The sequence below is a fragment of the Pleurodeles waltl genome, chromosome 7 (genome assembly GCF_031143425.1).
Source record: "Pleurodeles waltl isolate 20211129_DDA chromosome 7, aPleWal1.hap1.20221129, whole genome shotgun sequence".
Lineage (NCBI taxonomy): Eukaryota > Metazoa > Chordata > Amphibia > Caudata > Salamandridae > Pleurodeles > Pleurodeles waltl.
The window spans coordinates 1,426,356,602-1,426,376,740 of NC_090446.1; the positions used below are offsets into that span (position 1 = coordinate 1,426,356,602).

Here is a 20,139-nt window from a genome sequence, read left to right on the forward strand (position 1 = left end):
GGTGTTTATTGATTCTTATTAATGATGACTAAAGTTGATTAAGTTTTTGTGTAATGACTATTGGGAAACACCGACCATACCCCTGCTAGGATACTCCATGCGAATCAAAAGGTTCATCGACCTATGCGCGTCCCATTTTAGGTTTACTTACTAAGGACCAGGCGCGCTAGCAATATCTATAATTCCCTCATTAAAAATATTCCCCTCTTTAATGTCTTGCCACAAGGTAGATGTATACAAATAGATGTATTGTGTGCAGGTTATATCCCCTAATGCAGGAGGGTCAGATGGATGCTACAGCAAGGTAACACTAGGTGCTTCTCTAGTTCATGCAGAAGTACCTTGGGCCATATTTATACTCCGTTTGCGCCGAAATTGCGTCGTTTTTTTTGACGCAATTTCGACGCAAAACTAACGCCAACTAACGCCATATTTATACTATGGCGTTAGAGGCGAATAGCGCCAAAGTTCCTGGAATGTGCGTCATTTTTTAGCGTGAACCCCTTCCTTGCGTTAATGATATGCAAGGGAGGCGTTCCCGTCTAAAAAATGACTCCCAGGCCTTTACGTGGTATTTATACTCCCGGGCAAAAGAGACGCCCGGGAGTTGGCGTGGCAAAAAACGGCGCATTTGCGCCACTTTTTAACGCCTGCTCAGGGCAGGCGTTAAGGGGCCTGTGGGCTCAAAATGAGCCCACAGGTGCCCTCCCATGCCCCCAGGGACCCCCCCTGCCACCCTTGCCCACCCCAGGAGGACCCCCAAGGATGGAGGGACCCACCCCAGGGAAATTCAGGTAAGTTCAGGTAAGTATAATTTTTTATTTTTTATATTTTTTTTTGGTGGCATAGGGGGGCCTTATTTGTGCCCCCCTACATGCCACTATGCCCAATGACCATGCCCAGGGGACAGAAGTCCCCTGGGCATGGCCATTGGGCAAGGGGGCATGACTCCTATCTTTACAATGATAGGAGTCATGTTGATGGGGGATGGGCGTCGTTAAAAAATGGCGCAAGTCGGGTTAAGACGATTTTTTCGACGTAACCTGACTTGCCCCATTTTAAGACGCCCATGCGCCATTTTCCCCCTACGCCGGCGCTGTCTGGTCTACGTGGTTTTTTCCCACGCAAACCAGGCAGCGCCGGTCTGATTGCGCCGTCTAACGCCATTCCATAAATACGGCGCCCGCATGGCGCTTCAGAATGGCGTTAGACGGCGCAAAACTTTTTGACGCTAAACTGCGTTAGCGCAGTTTAGCGTCAAAAAGTATAAATATGGGCCCTTATATGTCCTAAAACTGTACATAATGGTCCTTTCCGGCATGAATATACAATCCATCTTTCAGACAGTGTACACACATTCACTGAGCATGATTTCAATGTGAGTTACCAAATGAAGGAAGGTGGACAGTGCATTGAAACTCGGAAGAAGGAATTATCAAGGTAGCTTCTACTTGCCTTGCAGTGCAATCTCTTAGGTGCTTGTGTCTTAGGGTTATATTAGACTGTGAAGCGGGACTATGAGTGACTTGTGGTTTAGAAAAGCAAGATCTATTAGCACAAAACTCTAAAACTGTAGAAATGTATTGTTTTTTTATATGTACAGCTATAGCTTGGGGTTGATGCTAGACTAGCAGTATTTGATACCCGTTAGGAGGTGACAGATAATGTATGGCTTCCAATCATTGTAATAAGATTTCCGTAGAAAATAATACAATGGCAGTCGGTGAGCAAGAGACTGTTTATTTCCAAATTTTCTCATCCGTACCTATCCCCTAATTGCATCAAACACTGGAAGGGTCGCACACACGTGCCTCCTTGCCGCTTGCTGAAGACAAGCCCTTCCTTGCAGATACACCCCTCAACACAGTCATTGGTACATTTAGTGATTACATGTAGGTAATTCTGACAGTTCAGGGGGCAGGCCGTGTCGCAGGGAGTGTAGACGCCGTTCCTGTTCCTGCAGGATCAACAGTGGTCCCTGGGTACACATTTAAATAATCTCAAGTCTTCCATGAGGTAGCCGTCGTTGCAGGCACACCTTGCAACACAAGGCTTCGTGCAAGAGAAAAACTTTCCCCGTTGGCCGCAGGTCACTGGACAACCACTTCCACAGTTCTTAAAATGCATATTTGCTCGGCATGTACCTACGTAGGAAAAACATCAAGAAGCAAGTCATAATTATATATTATCTTTGTCTCTTGTCTTCTTTAGCCTATATGTATCTCTATTTTTTAACTCTTGCCATCATTATCTCTCTCTATTTCGTTCTCTCGCTTCCTTCCTTCATTGGTTTTCTGGTATCCCTACTATTTCTTTAATCTCCTTTCATTCCAAGTTTCACAAATAGTTGTTCTTGGGTGTATGTCTCTCTGCTGTACCACTGAATGCTGTAGTTCATTCGGCACAGACGTTGCTGGTATTGGCCAGCTCTTCGCTCAGGGGCCTCTGTACGGGCCTCCTGGGAGCAGGAAGGGTGTGGACAGACCTCTGACAATTTGAAACTGCTGAGCTCACTGCACCAGTGTCTCAGTGCAGAAACCAAACTACAACCATTTCAGGAAGAGTTTGACACCTGTTGCAGGAAACATCTAACTGAAATCTGAACACTCCGGGTCTATGAATGAAGGTATCAGGCCCTATATTACGTGCGATCTGCACCTATTCTGACCTCCTGAGGAAATACAGGTGAAGTTAAGATAAGTGGCTCCTCTTCAAATGTTCCAGGTCTTAGTCCTACCGCCTGCGAGGACAAGGAGCAACAGCTAAGTTAAATAATTACACTTTTAAAAATGTAATTTAGCAATGTTCATGCAAACACCACCTTGGTATTTGCATGATCTCTAAATGTGCAGGTCAGCCTTCTCGGCCTCTCCACCAGGCCCCTAATGGTAGGAGGAGGAAGAGCATGGGGTGGTGGGGGATGCTGGGGGGGGCAAGCGATGACCTCCTACAGGGTGTATTTTAGAAATAGCTGGATGCCTGGATTGCACATGTCTCAGGTGTGTGGTTCTACCACAATCCTCTCACATAAGCACAATCCATTTATTTAGGAGACATACTGCACATGCCTCAGGCAGAACAGTATATCCACTGACATATGGCTGTCAGGGTGCACATCAGTGCATCCCTGAACCCAATAAGGAGCCACACACAGAAGCAGGACCCCCAGACCTGTCCAATCTTCTGATAGAGTTTGTGGGTTCCCCTGATGGAGACCAAGAAATTAGCAAAAATACAGAGAAAATGTCATTAGTTTAAAAAAATGGGACAAAATTTCTGCAGAAGAAGGCTCATGGTTTTTTCCCCGAAAACGGCCTCAACAAAGGGTTTGCGGTGCTAAAATCACCATCTTCCCAGCTTTCAGGAACAGGCAAACTTGAATCAGAAAACCACATTTTTCAACACAATTTTGGCATTTTAATGGGACATACCCTATTTTTCTATTTGTTGTGCTTTCAGCCTCCTTCCAGTTAGTGACAGAAATGGGTGTGATACCAATGCTGGATCCCAGAAAGCTAAACACTTCTGAAAAGTAGACACAATTCGGAATTGAGAAAGGGGTCATTTGTGTAGATACTGCAAGGTTTTCCTACAGAAAATAACAGCTAAAAAAAAAATATTGAAATTGAGGTGAATAAAACAGGCATTTTTCTCCACGTTTTACCCTGGAACGTTTATCTGCGATGTCAGATTTTTGAAAGCAATATAACATTACGTCTGCTGGACTCTTCTGGTTTTGGTGATATATAGGGCTTGTAGGTTCATCAAGAACCCTAGGTTCCCTGGAGCCAATAAATGATCTGCACCCTGCAATGGGTTTTCATTCTAAACTGGGTACACAACAATTCATTTGGTGAAATATAAATAGTGAAAAATAGGTATCAAAATAACCTTTGTCTTTTCCAAATTGGCACAAGATAAGGTGTTGAGAAGCAGTGGTTATTTGCACATCTCTGAATGCTAGGGTCCCCATGCTAGCATTGTGTATTACAGGGCATTTTTTTTTATAGATTTTTTTTTACACAGTATCATACATTTGGAAAGAAAAAATGTAGAGAAAGACAAGGGGCAATAACACTTGTTTTGCTATTTTGTATTCCCCCAAGTCTCCCAATAAAAATGATACCTCACTTGCAGGGGTAGGCCTAATGCTTGCAACAGGAAATGCAACATGGACACATCACATTTTTACATTGAAATGTGACTTGTTTTTTGGAAAGTGCCCAGCTGTGGCCTCTAGCTCAGCTGGCACCTAAGGAAACCTACCAAACCTGTGCATTTTGGAAAACTAGACACCTAGAGGAATCTAAGATCGGGTGATTTGTGAGGCTGTCAACAGAATCCTTTGCAAACCTCAAAATTTGCCCCCAAACACTTTTTCATCACAATTCGGTGACAGGAAGTTCTGGAATCTGAGAGGAGCCACAAATTTCCTTCCACCCAGCGTTCCCCCAAGTCTCTTAATAAAAATGGTACCACACTTGTGTGGGTAGGCCTAATGTCCATGAAAGGAAATGCCCCAAAACACTATCTGGATACATCCAAATTTCATCAAGTATCAAATACAAAACAACCTGTTTTTGCGGAGGCGGAGTGGACCTGCATTTTGGTCCTGGTCTCAGCAGCCATGCAGGGAAACCTACTAAACCCAGACATTTCTGAAAACTAGACACCCGAGGGAGTCCAGGGAGGTGTGACTTGCGTGGATCCCCGTGTTTTCTTACCCAGAATCCTCAGCAAACCTCAAATTTAGCTAAAAAATCACATTTTCCGTATTCCTGTGTGGGATGATTGTACTGGGACCAATTTCTTACCACCCAACGTTCCCCTCAGTCTCCCGATAGAAATGATACCTCACTTGTGTAGGTGGGCCAAGTGCCTGTGACAGGGAAGAGCCAAAAACAAGTCAAAATTGAGGTGGAACAAAAACGGGTCCAAAAGGGCAGTTTGAAAAAAAACTTTTTTAGTCTGACAAGTGGGACAGTCTTTTTATCGGTATAGATGAGACAATGCTGGGTGGTAGGAATTTTTTGGATTCCTGAAAATTCCTGGAAGGTTCCATCACAAATATGTGGAAAAAGTGTGTGATTTCCAGCAAAGTTGGAGGTTTGTAGAGCATTGTGGGTAAGAAAATGGGGCGGTGCATGTGAAGCACACCATCCTAGACTCACCCAGATGTTTAGTTTTCAGATGTGTCTAGGTCTTGTGGATTTTGAGAGTTAGCCAAGCTCTCATGGCCCAAATGTAAAAACAAAACCCCAAATAATCAAATGTCCTTTTGCCGTGGGATAAGATGTTTTAGTGTGCAGGGGAGAGGTGAAAGACTGTTACCCCCCTTCTGTTAGGGTAAGGCATAACCATGCCCGTATTGGTTGGTAGCCACCACCACCACCACACTATATATATATATTTTTAATTCCCTGGCATCTAGTAGACTTTCTGCCCCCCGAGGTGTGGATCGGGGGTAATTGCCCCATCTGCCCACTGGTGGGCAGAACAACTTTGTCCACATTTATTTGGGGTGAGGGTATGGCCATATCCCCACCCTCCTATTTTGAAAAAAAAAAATCTTCCCTTGTCTCTGGTGGGCAATATGCTGGCCTAAAAACAAGTAGCCCCTCCCGGGGAGCGACCCTTGCCTAAGTGGTCGCTCCCCTTATCAATAGAAATTTAAAACAAATCTCTGGTGTCTAGTGGCTTCTGCCCCCCATGGCAGATCGGCCTAATAATATAGGCCAATCTGCCCCCAGAGTGGGCAGAAAAGGCCTAATAAAAAGAATTGCCCCCCTGGGAGTGACACTTGCCTAAGTGGTCTCTCCCCTTATGCAATTTCATAACTAAAAAAACTATCCCTGGTGTTTAGTGGCTTCTGCCTCCCCTGGGCCACCTGAGTGCCGTGCCACCAGATGTAACCACCTCGTCTTTGGCACCCAAAGGGTTAAGTAAAAAACAACAGTGCTGTTTCTTTGTGTATGTGTGAGTTAAAGTGTGTTTGTGGGAGCCAATTAGATTGATTGAGTGTCTGTTAGTTTTATGAATTTGAGGGAATCAATGAGAATGAGTGTGAAGCAAACACGGAGCAGTGCGAGTGAGTTAAAATAAGTGAGTGAGGTGGAGGGTGTGAGAGGGAGTGGTAGTGAGTCAGGGGTGCCTCTTGCAATGGTGCAACAGGATGCATAAGTCCTAGTGCAAGTGCAGCTGTTGCACTATTAAGACCCCAGGAGTTCAAATCAGAGTCGCTGTCCATCAGTAGTTGTGACTGAAAGTTAGTGATTGTGAGAGTGTATGCAAGTATATTTTTGGGAAGAAACAGTGAGTGTGAACATATCGATACATTCATCTGTGAGTGCACTACGGCACATTTTTAAAGCAAGGAGGTGAACCCGTGGCAGGTATTATGCTCTACCACTTTCCGAGATCACTGGCTGCCACTGGTTATTATACACTTAAATTGTAGTGATAGGCAATGTTGGAAATTAAATATGACTGTAGACCGATACTGTGATATAGTTACATACCATATGAACAAATAATATTGGTCAGATATCCCTACACCAGTGGAACTTAAAGAGCCTGATTTTGTATTTTATTCAGCTTAGTAAATTACAGAAAATAGGAGAGCAGTTTATAACACTCTAAATATAAAAAATTATGAAAACACAACGACCTGACATAAATATGTTGGAGCACTAGATAATAACAGGATTCAACTTGAAGTAAAGAGCATCAGTTGGCCAATTTCGAAGGGTAGTTGCAAATGTGAAGGTAAAGTAAAAGATGACTAACACTTCAACCCCAAGAACTCTAAGGAAATTGCCATCAAACTCCCTTGCAAAAGTGGCCATTGAACTGAAATACAAGTTGACAGCTTTTCATCACTTAAGAAACATTTCCCTGGAAAATTAGGATATGCAAAAAGGGCCTCCAGTGGCAGGTCCAGTATGGTTTAGGTGTCTTTAAGAGTAGATGGAAACTGTCAGGTTTGTTGGGTGTTAGTTGTTTAGAGGGCATCCTCTAACTGTGATTTACCCATGAAGCTCAGGGTGTCCGGTCTTTGTCTGCCTGAGGTAGGGGCAGCTCCTTCCAGTAGCAACAATGCACCAACACTTGGAGATGCCTTAGTAGATGGTCCATTCCAGAAGGAGTCACAGAGGAGGAAAAAGCTCAGAGGCAAAAAGCTTCCTATTCAGAGAAACCGCATGTGGAAACATTGGTTTTGCTAGTTTAAAATGGTTTGTTTTCATGTCATTTTGACCTAACTATACCATCCTCTTAAACTTTGTTTTTTTTTCTGTGAATTTTGATGATTATATTTAACATAAAGTAAGATGTCCATCGTAATGCACGGCGGGGAGGTGGACGCAGAGTCTGGCCTGGCATAGTCCATTGTCCTTCCAAACAAGCTGCCCTGTCCTCCCTCCTCCTTGCCCTCCATTGTCCAAGTCTATAATCCTGACCCCTTGTTCAGCCCTGTGTGCCTCTTCCGAGTCTATGACCCATCATTGCCATCTTGCTTAGCTTGCTGCCCCTAAACTCCTTCCCCCATCCTCAGATGCTTGTGTGCATGCCTGTTTCCTCCCTTTTGCCCTCCATGATCTATGGACCTGCCACAGTCTTACCTCTCTAATTTGAGTGTTATTTTGAGCTGCTGCAGCCCCTTCTGTCTGCCCAACATGGTCAGATGTCTGCTGCCTGCCCCAACCCCCTCCACCCTGCCTTACATTGTCCAAGTTTCATGTCCCTATCCCCTTCCTTCTGTCCTCCATGACCCATTTTGCTGTCACTCCCTTGTGCCCTCCATGCTCTGTTGTGCTGCAACTACTTCTCCGGCCTGCCCTGTGTGGTCTGTTGTGAAGTCCCAAAACTCTTCCCCTACCCTCTCTATTTCCAGCCCCTACCCCTTATTTCTGCCCTCTAGGCTCCTTTGGGCGGGAAACATCACTTACATTGCGGTGAATGCAACCAAATGCATTTACAACAATGCATTTACAACGCACATGCATTTACCATGCATGGTTTTACCACGCATGCCTTTACCACAAACAAATTTCATTGTAAAATCATGAATGGCAAAGGTGTATGCGTGGTAAAGGTTTTATAGGTTAGGTAAGTACTGGTAAGTATTAAAAGTATTAAGTGGGTTGAGTTATATATATATAGGGGGTAATTCCTGACGGAGGAAGCACCGCCAACAGGCTGGGGGTGCTTCCGGGGGCATTCTGACCGTGGCAGTAAAGCCGTGGTCAGAAACGGGAAACCGGCGGTGTCCCGCCGGTTTCCCGCTGCCCCAGGGAATCCTCCACGGCGGCGCTGCTTGCAGCGCCACCATGGGGATTCCGACCCCCTTACCGCCATCCTGTTCCTGGCGGTTTTCACCCCTTCGACTCCGCCGGCTCCATTCGGAGCCGGCATCCTCGTGGAAGGGGGTTTCCCGCTGGGCCGGCGGGCGGCCTTCTGGCGGTCGCCCACCGGCCCAGCGGGAAAGCCAGAATGGCCGCCGCAGTCTTTTGACCGCGGTGCGGTCATTCGGCGGTTCCCGCTTGGCGGGCGGCGACCGCCGCCCGCCAATCTTGGAATCACCCCCATAGTGTTGAGGGTAGGTAACAGTTATTGGTGGTAATTGAATTTTTAGGTTTTAGGGTGGGCATGGGTTTTGGGGTGGCAAGTTATTTTTAGGGCTTAGGGGGGCATGGGTTTTGGGGTGGTAAGGGCATCTTTAGGTTTTAGGATGGATATTGTATATATACACACACACACATATATAGAGACATTTATATATATTACATATAAATGTAAATATATACACACACATATAGAGAAATTTACCAACTAATATGCCTTTACCAAATATGACTTTACTACGAAATGTTTGTGGTAAAGACATTTGTGGTAAAAGCATATGCATTGTAAAAACATTTCGTGGTAAGTGCATGCGTGGTAATGACTATGCATTGTGCTTACTCCGTTGTAAAGGCATGCTTTGTAAGTGCACACATTGTTCCATCATACATCCGCTTTGTGCATGCCCCTGCCCACTCACTTTTGCCCACCATAAACGTTGTGCTGCCACTAACACGTTCACCGGCTATGCATGTTTTTTTGTGCTGTCACTGCTTTTCCCACCTGCCCTCTCTCATCAACTTGCTGCCTGACCCACTTTCAGTTTCCCTCTGTTGTCTGTGTGCCTGCCATTACGGGTCTCCCTGTTTCCATCCATGATGTGTTGGGCTTCCAGTGCCCATCCACTCCTACACTGCAAGGTTAGCTTGCTGCTCCTGCCCTGCCTCCTTTCTCCCTGCCCTTTGTTTTCAATGTATGTTCCCCTATGCCACCCCTCCTGCCTTCCCTGGTCCATTGGCATGCCTCTGCCCCCCCCCTCCTGCCCTTCATGGTCCGTTGTGCTGCAACTTCCCCTCCCGTCTGTCTGGTATGGTAATCTTGTTGCCCCTGCTTCTTTCCTCTCAGCTCTCTGTTGTCAATATGAATGGCCCTCGCCTTTCCCTATTGCATTCCATGGCCTATAGTGCTGCACTGCCCACTTTCCCTGTGTGGTGTATTGTGCTGCTGTAACCCGAGATGCCTTCCCTGTAAGGTCAGTGTGGTGCCACTGCACAACTCCCTCCCTCACTCTATTGTCTGAGTCCTTGTCCCTACTCCACTCCTGCCTTTCATCGTCTAATGTGCCATGCATGTCAGTATTTTGAGTTTGGTAAGAGGGAAATAAATAAAAAAAATCTGAGGAATTGATTTTACCCATTGACTTCATCAAAAAAGAGGAGGTTTTAGGCAGAAGACGGCTAAAATAAAGCCCTTTTGGGCTTAAAAACAACAGGAATCTCCTGCCTGAATCGAGTCTGTTGACATGTATGGGTGTACTGCCACTGATTCTTCCTTCATCCCTCAATAGTCTGTTGTTTTGCCACAGTCTCTCTTGTCTGTCCTGCATGGTTGTTTTTTTTTTGCCTCTGCCCCCCTTCTCCTTCCCTCAATGGTCTGTTCTGAAGCCACTGCCCCTCTCACCTGCCCAGAATGCCAACTTGCTGCCTCTGCCTGCCCTCAACTCTCCTAATCAATGCTCCTGACCTCTGTTTCCCCACAGTGTTCTAATGAACAACTAGATTGCTAATATTCTACATGTATGACAAAACTGTGGTAAACTTGAAGTTATCTTGATGTAATCAAATTGTAATTCCTAAAGTATTCCAGTTAGAAATTACAAAAATGAGGGGGTCTTTTTCCAACAGAAATTATGGTTAGTGCTCTAAAAAAAACTAAAATGAGGCCACATTTTCTGAGTTCTCAAATAGCGACACAGCATTTTTAAATTATTTGCTATGTTTATGTTTTTTTTTTAATCCAAATGTATACTTCATTTATTTGTTGCTCTTAGGGGAAAGGGTGGGGCATTATTACATTTGTAACTGGTAAACTTGGTATGAGTTTGGGTGTCAGCTCAACATCCTGTGATTCTGGGCAACTCACTTAGGGCCAGATGTAGCAACCAGTTTGCGAGTCGCAAACGGCGAAAATCGCCGTTTGCGACTCGCAAACGTGGGTTTGCTATGCAGAAATGCATTTTGCGAGTCGGATCCGACTCGCAAAATGCATTTCCGACTCGCTAATAGGAAGGGGTGTTCCCTTCCTATTAGCGACTCGCACTGGTATGCAATTCCATTTGCGGCCGCGAAAGCGGCCGCAAATGGACTCGCAGTTACCATCCACTTGAAGTGGATGGTAACCCAGTCGCAAACGGGAAGGGGTCCCCATGGGACCCCTTCCCCTTTGTGACTGGACCAGATATTAATTTTTCAGGGCAGGGAGTGGTCCAAGGGACCACTCCCTGCCCTGAAAAACCGAAACTAAAGGTTTCGGATTTTTTTAAAGTGCAGCTCGTTTTCCCTTAGGGAAAACGGGCTACACTTTAAAAAAAAAAAACCTGCTTTATTGACAAGCAGGTCGCTAACATGGAGGCCTGCTGACTACAGCAGGCCTCCATGTTAGCGAGTGCCTATACTCGCAATGGGGCCGCAATTTGCGACCCACCTCATGAATATTCATGAGGTGGGTCATTGCGACCCCATTGCGAGTTGCAGTCGGTGTCTGAGACACCGTACTGCATAGCAATTTGCGAGTTGCAAATTGCGAGTCGCAGGGACTCGCAATTTGCAACTCGCAAATTGCTTTTTTCGTACATCTGGCCCTTAATCTCCCCATGCCTAAAACCAAATTGAATGTGTCATTGTATAAAGAAGCTGATGCTCATGGAAAGTCCACGATATATAAAACTGCAAAAAAAAGTGTTTCGCACACTTTTGTCATTGGGCTATACTTGGGCTACATTTGGGTGAGCTTTTTTTACATGTGGGCTCATTTGACTCTGGTCGCCATCTTGGGAGACTTTTTGGTCATGAAGCTCCCAAATTTTCTTATTTACAGCAGTATCAAGATGGTGTTCAGATGTGCCACACTTTGGCATATATTCAGAATGTTAGCACTCAAGTTGCTCATTAGAACACTATTGTAAAGCTGCTGATCACCAGGGAGTTAACTGGCAGTCTGCTGGTGGTGTGAAAAGTACGTTTCAGTCTGCATGTCTGAATGATTTATTGAAATGTAAGTAAGATATTCAAGAACTCATTCAAAATGTGTCCTAATGTTGTTATCTACAGCTCTATCCATTATTTCTATGACACAATGAACCCGCTCATTTTATTTATTTCTAAATTAAATGTTTTAAGTTTTACTAGTTTGGTTCAATCAAAATGGCTTATGGTGTGCCACTCTTTAGTCATAAGTAAGACCATAAGCACTTTATTGTTCTTTAGAACACAATGGGAGGCTGCAATTGAATACAGAGGAATCCACTGACAGGCTGCTGCCTTTGGAAGTACATGTTTTACTGAGAATGTCAGGCTTTTTTCTCACATGGCTGAGAAAGATACTGTAAATTTCCAGATATTATGCGCTCAGTTTTTGGTCTGGAGAACCTTCCATAATCTCTATTACAAAATAATTTTAAAACAGTTTTCTCTCAATATTTTAGGAAATCCCAGCAGAAGGTCAGCGTTTTTCACAGGATAAAATCACATTAGAACACATCACAATTTCTAAAATGAGTATGGTACCACACACAAATGATTTATATTGCAACTAAAATATTTTATCACCCTTTATACGTGCACGTTTTTTTGACCCTCAAAATCTGCCATTTGCTGCATTTCAATGGGGCACGTGTCCCAGAGTCCAGTATGTTGTCCATTTGGGCCTCTCCACATGCCCTTTGTGGCCTGGGGGTGCTCACACGGCCCCCTAACATTTTTTGTATTTCATTCACAGGACACAGAGACCAAAACCCTGAGTCTTGTGATAGATGAGAAAACACATTGTCCAGGTTGACAACATGCAATCGAGATTGACTAGTCCCATTTAAATTGGCCTATCAGAACATATCTGGAAACAAACTGTTCAGATAGCTATACATTTTGAACCTAATTTCTCCAAGCAAATTCATACCAAATCACTAACAGCACAGTCTGTGGAACAAGATCTAGCTTCCTGCCAAATTTGGTATCATTTCGTGCAGCATTTTTGCTGTAGCCCAGACTATAAGTGTCTATGGAAAATAAGTGGGCATTTTGCATTTTTCTCAACCCTTGCCTATGGAGTCACCCCAAAACTTTCCATGCAAATCCAAGGCAAAACATAGCTTTTTTCTGATTTTTGGACAAACAGTGCTTAAGTTATTAGCAGCAGAAAAAATCAATTTCCTAAGGAAACGTTGCCCTGACTATAACTACCCAGTGGAGAGAAAAAATATATATTTTATTTCCACTTTCGTCTCATTGTGGGGGCAGATTATGGATGGATTATGGCACTTTTGCCTGCTTTCACATTGGTGTGTCCCAACCAGCAGGGCCACACTGGTCAATGTTCCTCAGAAATGTTGCTGACCTCCCACAAATGTTGGGATAAAGGTCCAGGGGAACGAAACGTGTCAAGTGTTGTATTCTCTATGTTTTTACCAATAAATAAAGCAAATGCTTCTTCTTTGAGAACCCTGTTTCATGTTTGTTGATGTTTGCTGACAATATGGCATGAAAGAGAGAGACAGATATTGTTATTGCAGTGGTCTTGCAATACAATGACTTCAAAGCGTCGCACTAGCATAATGTTTGAGTCAAATGTTAGAGTTACATTTGATGCACAGCAGAGCAGAGTCAGTTCTGACCTTCTGTTAAAGCTCTTGGATGGTTGCTCAGAAGGCTGAAGATTCAAATCCTGCTATCTTATGGCAGTGTGTTTTTTTTACTTGTGTTCCAAATGTAAAAAATTGCTAGTGTGAATATTTACATCTTTTTCCATCATCATCTTTGCTTTGGTTGTCATAGATAGATATGTCTGGACAATACACAGTAAGCAGTCACCTGTGGCCTATTTGTTAAGGTCCCTGACCCTCACAATGAAGGCAGAGCTTTTCAGTTTTGGTGTGTCAGTGGTCATTTTCTTGCTTTAAATTCGTTTCAATTTAGAATATTTCAGGTACATACTGAAATGTGCTCTCAATCTTTTGTGGGGTGGGTGTCGGGTGGCCATAGGGGTTTGTTTGCAGGACCTGACAGGCCCTGTGGAGAACCCCCAGCACAAATGGCCAAAGAGTGTGCCTGGACGACTGGTGGTTATAGGGAGTGACTACAGGGCCTCTGGCCAACCCCCAGCGTGAGTGGGGTGAATACAGGGGTAGGCCGCCGGGCCTGGGCATAGGCCAACCCCCACCTGGGGGGAAGACTATAACCGTGTCCTAAGGTAACTAAAACTCGCACCCTTGCCATGCACTGTTAATTACCCCACATATTGCAACACTCATGACAACTATGACATGTTTGATAATATCAACATAATATTTGCAGCAACATTATTGAGGAGACAACTGTGCATGGTGATGGCACAAGTTATAGTTACCTTAGGGCACAAGGTATTGTTACTTGATATAACCATAACAATAACTGCTCAAATTCTATGGTTTTGTGTGTGCAAATTCAAAACCTAACTACAACGTCCTTGTAATCTTTTGTTTTTGTTTAAGTGAATGTCTACATATAACTATATATATATATGTGTGTGTGTGTGTGTATCTTGGAAATGGCCTTTCTGCAGGGTCCCCCCAAACTTTTTGCCTTCCTGCTTCTCTTTTTCTGACCTCATTTTTGCTGGTTCTAGGACTCTGCGCACTTTACCACTGCCAATCAGTGCTAAAGTTCATATGCTCTCTCCCTAAAACATGGTGACATTGGCTCATACCCAATTGGCATATTTAATTTACTTGTAAGTCCCTAGCAAAGTGCACCACATGTGCCCAGGGCCTGTAATTAAATACTACTAGTGGGCCTGCAGCACTAGTTGTACCACCCGCATAAGTAGCCCTTAACCATGTCTCAGGCATGCCACTGCAAGGCCTGTGTGTGCAGTTTCACTGCCACATCGACTTGGCATTTAAAAGTAATTGGCAAACCTTAAACTCCCCTTTTTTCTACATATAAGTCACCCTTAAGGTAGGCCATAGGTAGCCCACAGGGCAGGGTGCTATTTAGGTAAAAGGAAGGACATGAACATGTGTGTTCTATATGTCCTGGTAGTGCAAAACTCCTAAATTCGTTTTACACTGCTGTGAGGCCTGCTCCTTTCATAGAATAGCATTACAGCTACCCTCATATACTGTTTGAGTGGTAGATTCTGATCTGAAAGGAGTAACCAGGTCATATTTAGTACGGCCAGAATGGTAATAGAAAATCCTGCTTATTGGTGAAGTTGGATTTAATATTAATATTCTATAAATGCCACTTTTAGAAAGTGAGCATTTCTCTACACTTAAATCCTTCTGTGTCTTCCAATTCACATCTGGCTGGGCTGGTTGACAGCTCCCTTGTGCATTTCACTCAGACAACCCCAAACACATGATGCTCAGTCACACCTACACACATCTAGATACTAAATGGGTCTTCCTCGGTTGGAAGGGTGGAGGGCCAGACACTTACATGTCAAAAGACAGTGGCCTGCCCTTACACAATGGACTGCCAACCCCCCCTACTGGGACCCTGGCAGACAGGATGGAACTGAAAGGGGACCTTGTGTACTTCTAAGCCACTTTTTGAAGTCTCCCCCACTTCAAAGGCACATTTGGGTATTTAAAATGGGTCTCTGACCCTACCAACTCAGACACTTCTGGACAAAATATCTACTCAGGAAGAAACTCTGAACCAGAACCTGCAAACTGCCAAGAGAATTTGCCTGGCTGCCCATAGGACTCACCTGACTGCTTTGCTGTGAAGGACTGCTGCCTTGCTGTTGCCCTGCTGCTTTGCTGCCCTCTGGCTCCACTGAAAAGTGCTCTCCAAGGGCTTGGACTGAGTTTACCTCCTGTTTTCTGAAGTCTCAGGGCCAACAATGACTTTATCTCTGCAAAGAACTCCTTGTGTGGTGAAAAATCCATGCTCAGCCTACCGGAATTGACGCACAGCCTGCCCTGCGGTGACAAAATAATTGAATGCTGAACCGGAACAACGCAGCCTGGCTCCCGGAGTGGAGACGACGCAGCGCCAGCGTGTGACCAGAACTTTAATGCACAGCCCACTGGATCAACGCATCGCCGACCCGGAACAACGCAACCTGACTTCCTACGAGAAGAATTGACACAGCAGCTGCCGTGCGACAGAAATTTCCCTGCATCGCCCACCGGATCGACGCAGCTCCTTCATGCCCAGGATTTCTCTGCATCGTCCCCGGGTTGTCTGAATACCCCGCAACCCGGAGAGGATCCAAATCTGCGTGCCGGAAATCATTGCAAAGCCCTTGTTGTCTGAAAAAGCATCAATGCCCCTGACTGCTTCCAGCAAGCAAAAGCAAACAAAGACTGCTTTCTGTCAAAAAGTGAAGTTTTCATCTGTCTTCCCTGCACGCAAATATGTGTGCTGGGAAGGCAGATAAAAACATTGCTCCCACAAGCAGGTGGATGCAATTAAAAGCAGCTCCCTGCTTGTGGGAGGAAAGGTGACTCCTACAAGATATGGGGAGTTGGCTCGGACCGACGGGATCTTCAGGCTCCCCCCACGGTCTTGTCACTCTCTCATCCATCCCATAATTGGATGGGCGAGAGATTGTTATTGCAATGGTTTCTCAATACAAATACTTCAATGAGCCAGTCTAGCAAGATCATTGGTTTGACTGTAATTATTATGTTTTGATGCAGCACAGACCAGGATCACTTCTGCCCTACTGGTAAAGCTATTGGATTCTCACTCACAAGCTAGAAGGTTTAAATTCTAATATGTCATGGCTGTGTGTCTCTTTATTTACTAGTGTCTTAACTGTTAACACTTCCTGGTGATGTAACATTCATGTCTATTTGCTGTCACAATCTGGGGGTTGCATGTCAGAGGTATATCTTGACATAGAACAGTCAGGGGTAAGCTGTGGCCTAGTGGTCGAAGTTGATGGTTTGACTCCAGGTGTATCCATAATCATTTCCCTCCATTAATTTATTTTCAACTGCAAATGTTTCAGGCTCACACTGAAAAGTGATCTCACACTTTTCAATTGGCAAATACATTTTTCTTTTCAATTTGTCCAGAAATGTCTCATTTTAAGTATATGACTCAACAAAACCTAAAAAACTCTCCATCTCTATCTCTCTCACACTCTTTCTCTCCCTCTCCCTTTCAATCTATTTTTCAAATTCACTCACCCACTCAGACCCTTATGCACCAACTCACAGACCCACTTAGACAATCACACACCCACTCACAGACTCACTCAGACCCTTACACACATACTCACTGACTTACTCAGACTCTCACCCACCCACTCACAGACCCACTGAAACTCTCATGCTCCCACTCACAGGCTCACACAGACACTGATGCACCAACTCTCACAGCCACCCAGATACACCTTGTCACACCTAATCTCACACTGAGAGAGACAGGCTGTGGCCAACTCCTACTGTGAATTACAAAAGGGGTAGTTAGGGGTGTTGGCCACAGTATCAGGCCACAAGCCAGACCCTGTGGCCAACCTCCACTGCATATGGCCAAAGGCGCAGGTTTGGGTGGTTATAGGGGTTGGCTGCAGGTCTTGGCTACAGGCCAGACCCTGCCGCAAAAATCCACTGACCATGGCCAAAGGCTGTTTGCATTGTGGGGTTAGGTTGTTAGTTCCTGCGGCTAACCGCCACCACACACGGCCAAAGGCCATGCACAGTGGTGGTTGGTTTAACATATAGTAATGAAAATTAGTTTATGTAAAAAACATAGAAATTCACTGAAAAAACTAAGTTTACAGGAATGTTATTGTTACGAAATAGAATTAAAAAACATAGAAATTCACTTTAAGGTTACAATAATGTTATAGATAGGTTCACATTTTAAATGTACGAAACCAAAGAAATTAATCTCTTATAATTAGAGTTATCTCAAGTAACTATAACTCGTACCATAAGGTAACTATAACTTACTACCTTATCTTGTATTGCTAATTCCCCCATAAATTATGCCACTCATGACACCTTTGATGACATCATTGATAATATCAATGTAATATTTTCAGTAATTTTTTTGATGAAAAAACTGTGCATGGCGAGGAGGGTGCATTGATAATATCAATATAATATTTTAAGTAATTTTTTTGATGAAAAAAATGTGCATGGCGAGGTTGCAAGTTATAAAGACCATTGCAATGACAATCTCTCTCTCTATATCTCCCTCTCTCTCTCTCTCTCTCCCTCTCCCTCTCTCTCTCTCTCTCTCTCTCTCTCTCTCTCTATCTCTCTCTCTCTCCATTATGGGATGGAAGAGAGAGAGAGTGACAGGGCTGCTGGAGGAGCTTCAAGGTGTCTGGGGTCCTAGCCATCTTTCAGCATCCTGTAGTAGCCGGCATTCCTCCCACAAGCAGGGAACTGCTTTAAATAGTAGCTCTCTGCTTAGGGGAGCAATGTTTTCATCTGTTTCCCTGCACACGTTTGAATGCAGGGAAACAGATGAAACTCTGCTTTCTGACAGCGTGGGCTCTTTGACAGCTCCCGCTGTCAGAAAGCGGACTATGTTTGCTTTTGCTTGTTGGGAATTGTTAGCTCCCACCAAGAAAATGCAAGCTCCCACCAAGCAAAAGCAAACAGCTATGTCCCAGGGGTAGGCACCCCAGGACATAGGAGGAGCCAAAACCCGGGAAGTGGCAGTCCCAAGGGCCATTAAGAGCTCCTTGAGGTGTGAGAAAGGGCCTCTTTTGACAAGGTACCTCCCTACATTTTGCCTGGACAATTATATGGTTTCAAATTGTAAGTACCCTGGGTCCTTCTAAACAGGTTGCTAGGGTCAGATTTCTTTCTCCAAAAGTGTACTTTGTGTCACACTTCAAGCATCCTTGTAAGTCGCTAGTAAATGGTACCCATGATACCGAGGGCATGGGTACTGAAAAGGACCCTCCAGAGCTGCAGCAACAATTTTGCCACTGTGAGGGGCCCTACGCCTCATGGAGACTGCCATTGCAAGTGCATGACAAGGTGTATTTAAAAGTTGAAAACTCAACATGGCACTCACCAAGAGAGCTATGCCCACTAGCACTGAATGCAATATAGGTAAGTCACCCCTCTCGCAGGTCTTCCAGCCCTAAGGAAGGGTCCACTATAATGCACATGCAGACATATTTGTGCATGAGCAAATATGTCCCTACTGTGTCTTTGCAAAACTTTAAGATGTAGCAAGTGTACAGGGAAGCCACAGGAAATACATGTGTTGGACACTGGTCATTACGAGTTCACGAGCTACATGATGGCCTCTCTGAATACTGGGTTGTTTGATAATAAACATCTTAGAATAATAAGCCCACACCAATGCCATGGCTGGATTTATTATAAACTGTATCCAGAGAGCACCTTAGATGTGTCCCCCGCAAAACCTAACAGCCCTGGCATGGTTTCTGACTGGTCTTAGCCAGCCTGCCACCACCAGACAGAAGTCTGGACTCCTGGGGTAACAGCCTCTGCTCTCAAGAGCTAGAGCACAAAGCTTTTCCTGGCTGTGTGTGTTATATCTCCTCCCCAGGCAGCCATCTTTCACCAGAGGTCAGCTTCAAAAGCCTTATCACCTTTGAAATGTAACCCAGACCTCTGCTGCTAGCAGCAGATAGCCACCCAACAGTTCTCCCCCCAATTTGAGCAGGAAAACTGGCAGGAAAATGTAGCCAGAATAGGAGGACTGGCACTCATCAACCTGGACCATGCCTCAGGTGTGGCAGGTGAGGTGACTACACCATTTAATTTTCCTCTATCCTGGAAGGTAGGAAAATAGCTAATCAGGGTTACGGATGTGACCCCTTCCCACAGGAAGTGGTGATGTAGTGGGTGTAGCCACCCTAACATTGGTGGCTCACTGGCCACTACCTGGTACTCCCCTAGCACCCACTAAGAACAGTACTTAGAGGGAATTCATGGACACGCAGAGCAGACTTGATGGACACAAGAAGACCAGAAACAAAGAAGAGCCGAGGCATGAGAACAGAAGCTCTGCTGCAAGAAGAAAAAGGTGCCAGATCCTGCCTGCTGCTCCTAGGACTCGACCATCGCTGCTGAGGCATCACCTGGAAACCTAAAGGACTCTAAAACCCCATAGAGCAGCACCAGCCTTCTGCAAATCACCCAGAACCTCCCTTATAGTGAAGGTATCACTGTCCTGCAACCTACAAGCAAGGAACCAGTGAAGTCCAATTTACTGACTGCCAACAGACCAATGAACTGGACTAAGCAGCCTGACCCATATCCTCATGACAGGGCAGAAGGACAAAATCAACCAGTGTGCCAAGATTGGTGGCACTGCTACTTTCAGGGCCTGAGACATTCCATTGCCCTGGGTACTGGACCTCCAACATGGATACCCAGAAGCAAAGTTCACTCCAGACTCTCTGAGGACCAGAAGCAAGCACCAGTCAAGGGACATCAGGTCACCCAAGAACCACCTCCAGAATCACCCTGATGACCTGCAATCTACCCTCCAAGTGTACTTTGTGCATGGCTTGTGAATGTAAGTAATACCTGGCTCCAAGGACTTTCTGATGCACTATTCTTGGCTGACCTATCTGCACTGCACCCAGCCT

At 44.9% G+C, this 20,139-nt stretch overlaps 1 protein-coding gene across 1 annotated transcript; it reads right to left on the reverse strand.

Annotated features, from left to right (window-relative positions):
- Positions 1 to 1,720: 1,720 nt before the first annotated feature.
- LOC138247070 (venom peptide SjAPI-like) lies at positions 1,721 to 19,883 on the reverse strand. The gene is made up of 4 exons (XM_069201817.1): positions 19,866 to 19,883; positions 19,741 to 19,761; positions 17,708 to 17,735; positions 1,721 to 2,144 (listed from the first exon to the last, which is right to left on the reverse strand). Exons 1-4 carry the CDS (start codon positions 19,881 to 19,883, stop codon positions 1,966 to 1,968), a joined length of 246 nt encoding a protein of 81 aa, XP_069057918.1. The 3' UTR covers positions 1,721 to 1,965.
- Between the last annotated feature and the right edge of the window lie 256 nt (positions 19,884 to 20,139).

Coding starts and splice junctions, on each gene's coding strand:
- LOC138247070 (XM_069201817.1), bottom strand. Junction 17,736..19,740: donor CAGTAAATTGGACTTCACTG/GTTCCTTGCTTG, acceptor ATAGAGAGAGAG/ATTGTCATTGCAATGGTCTT. Junction 2,145..17,707: donor TGCAATGGTCTTTATAACTT/GCAACCTCGCCA, acceptor TTTCCTACGTAG/GTACATGCCGAGCAAATATG.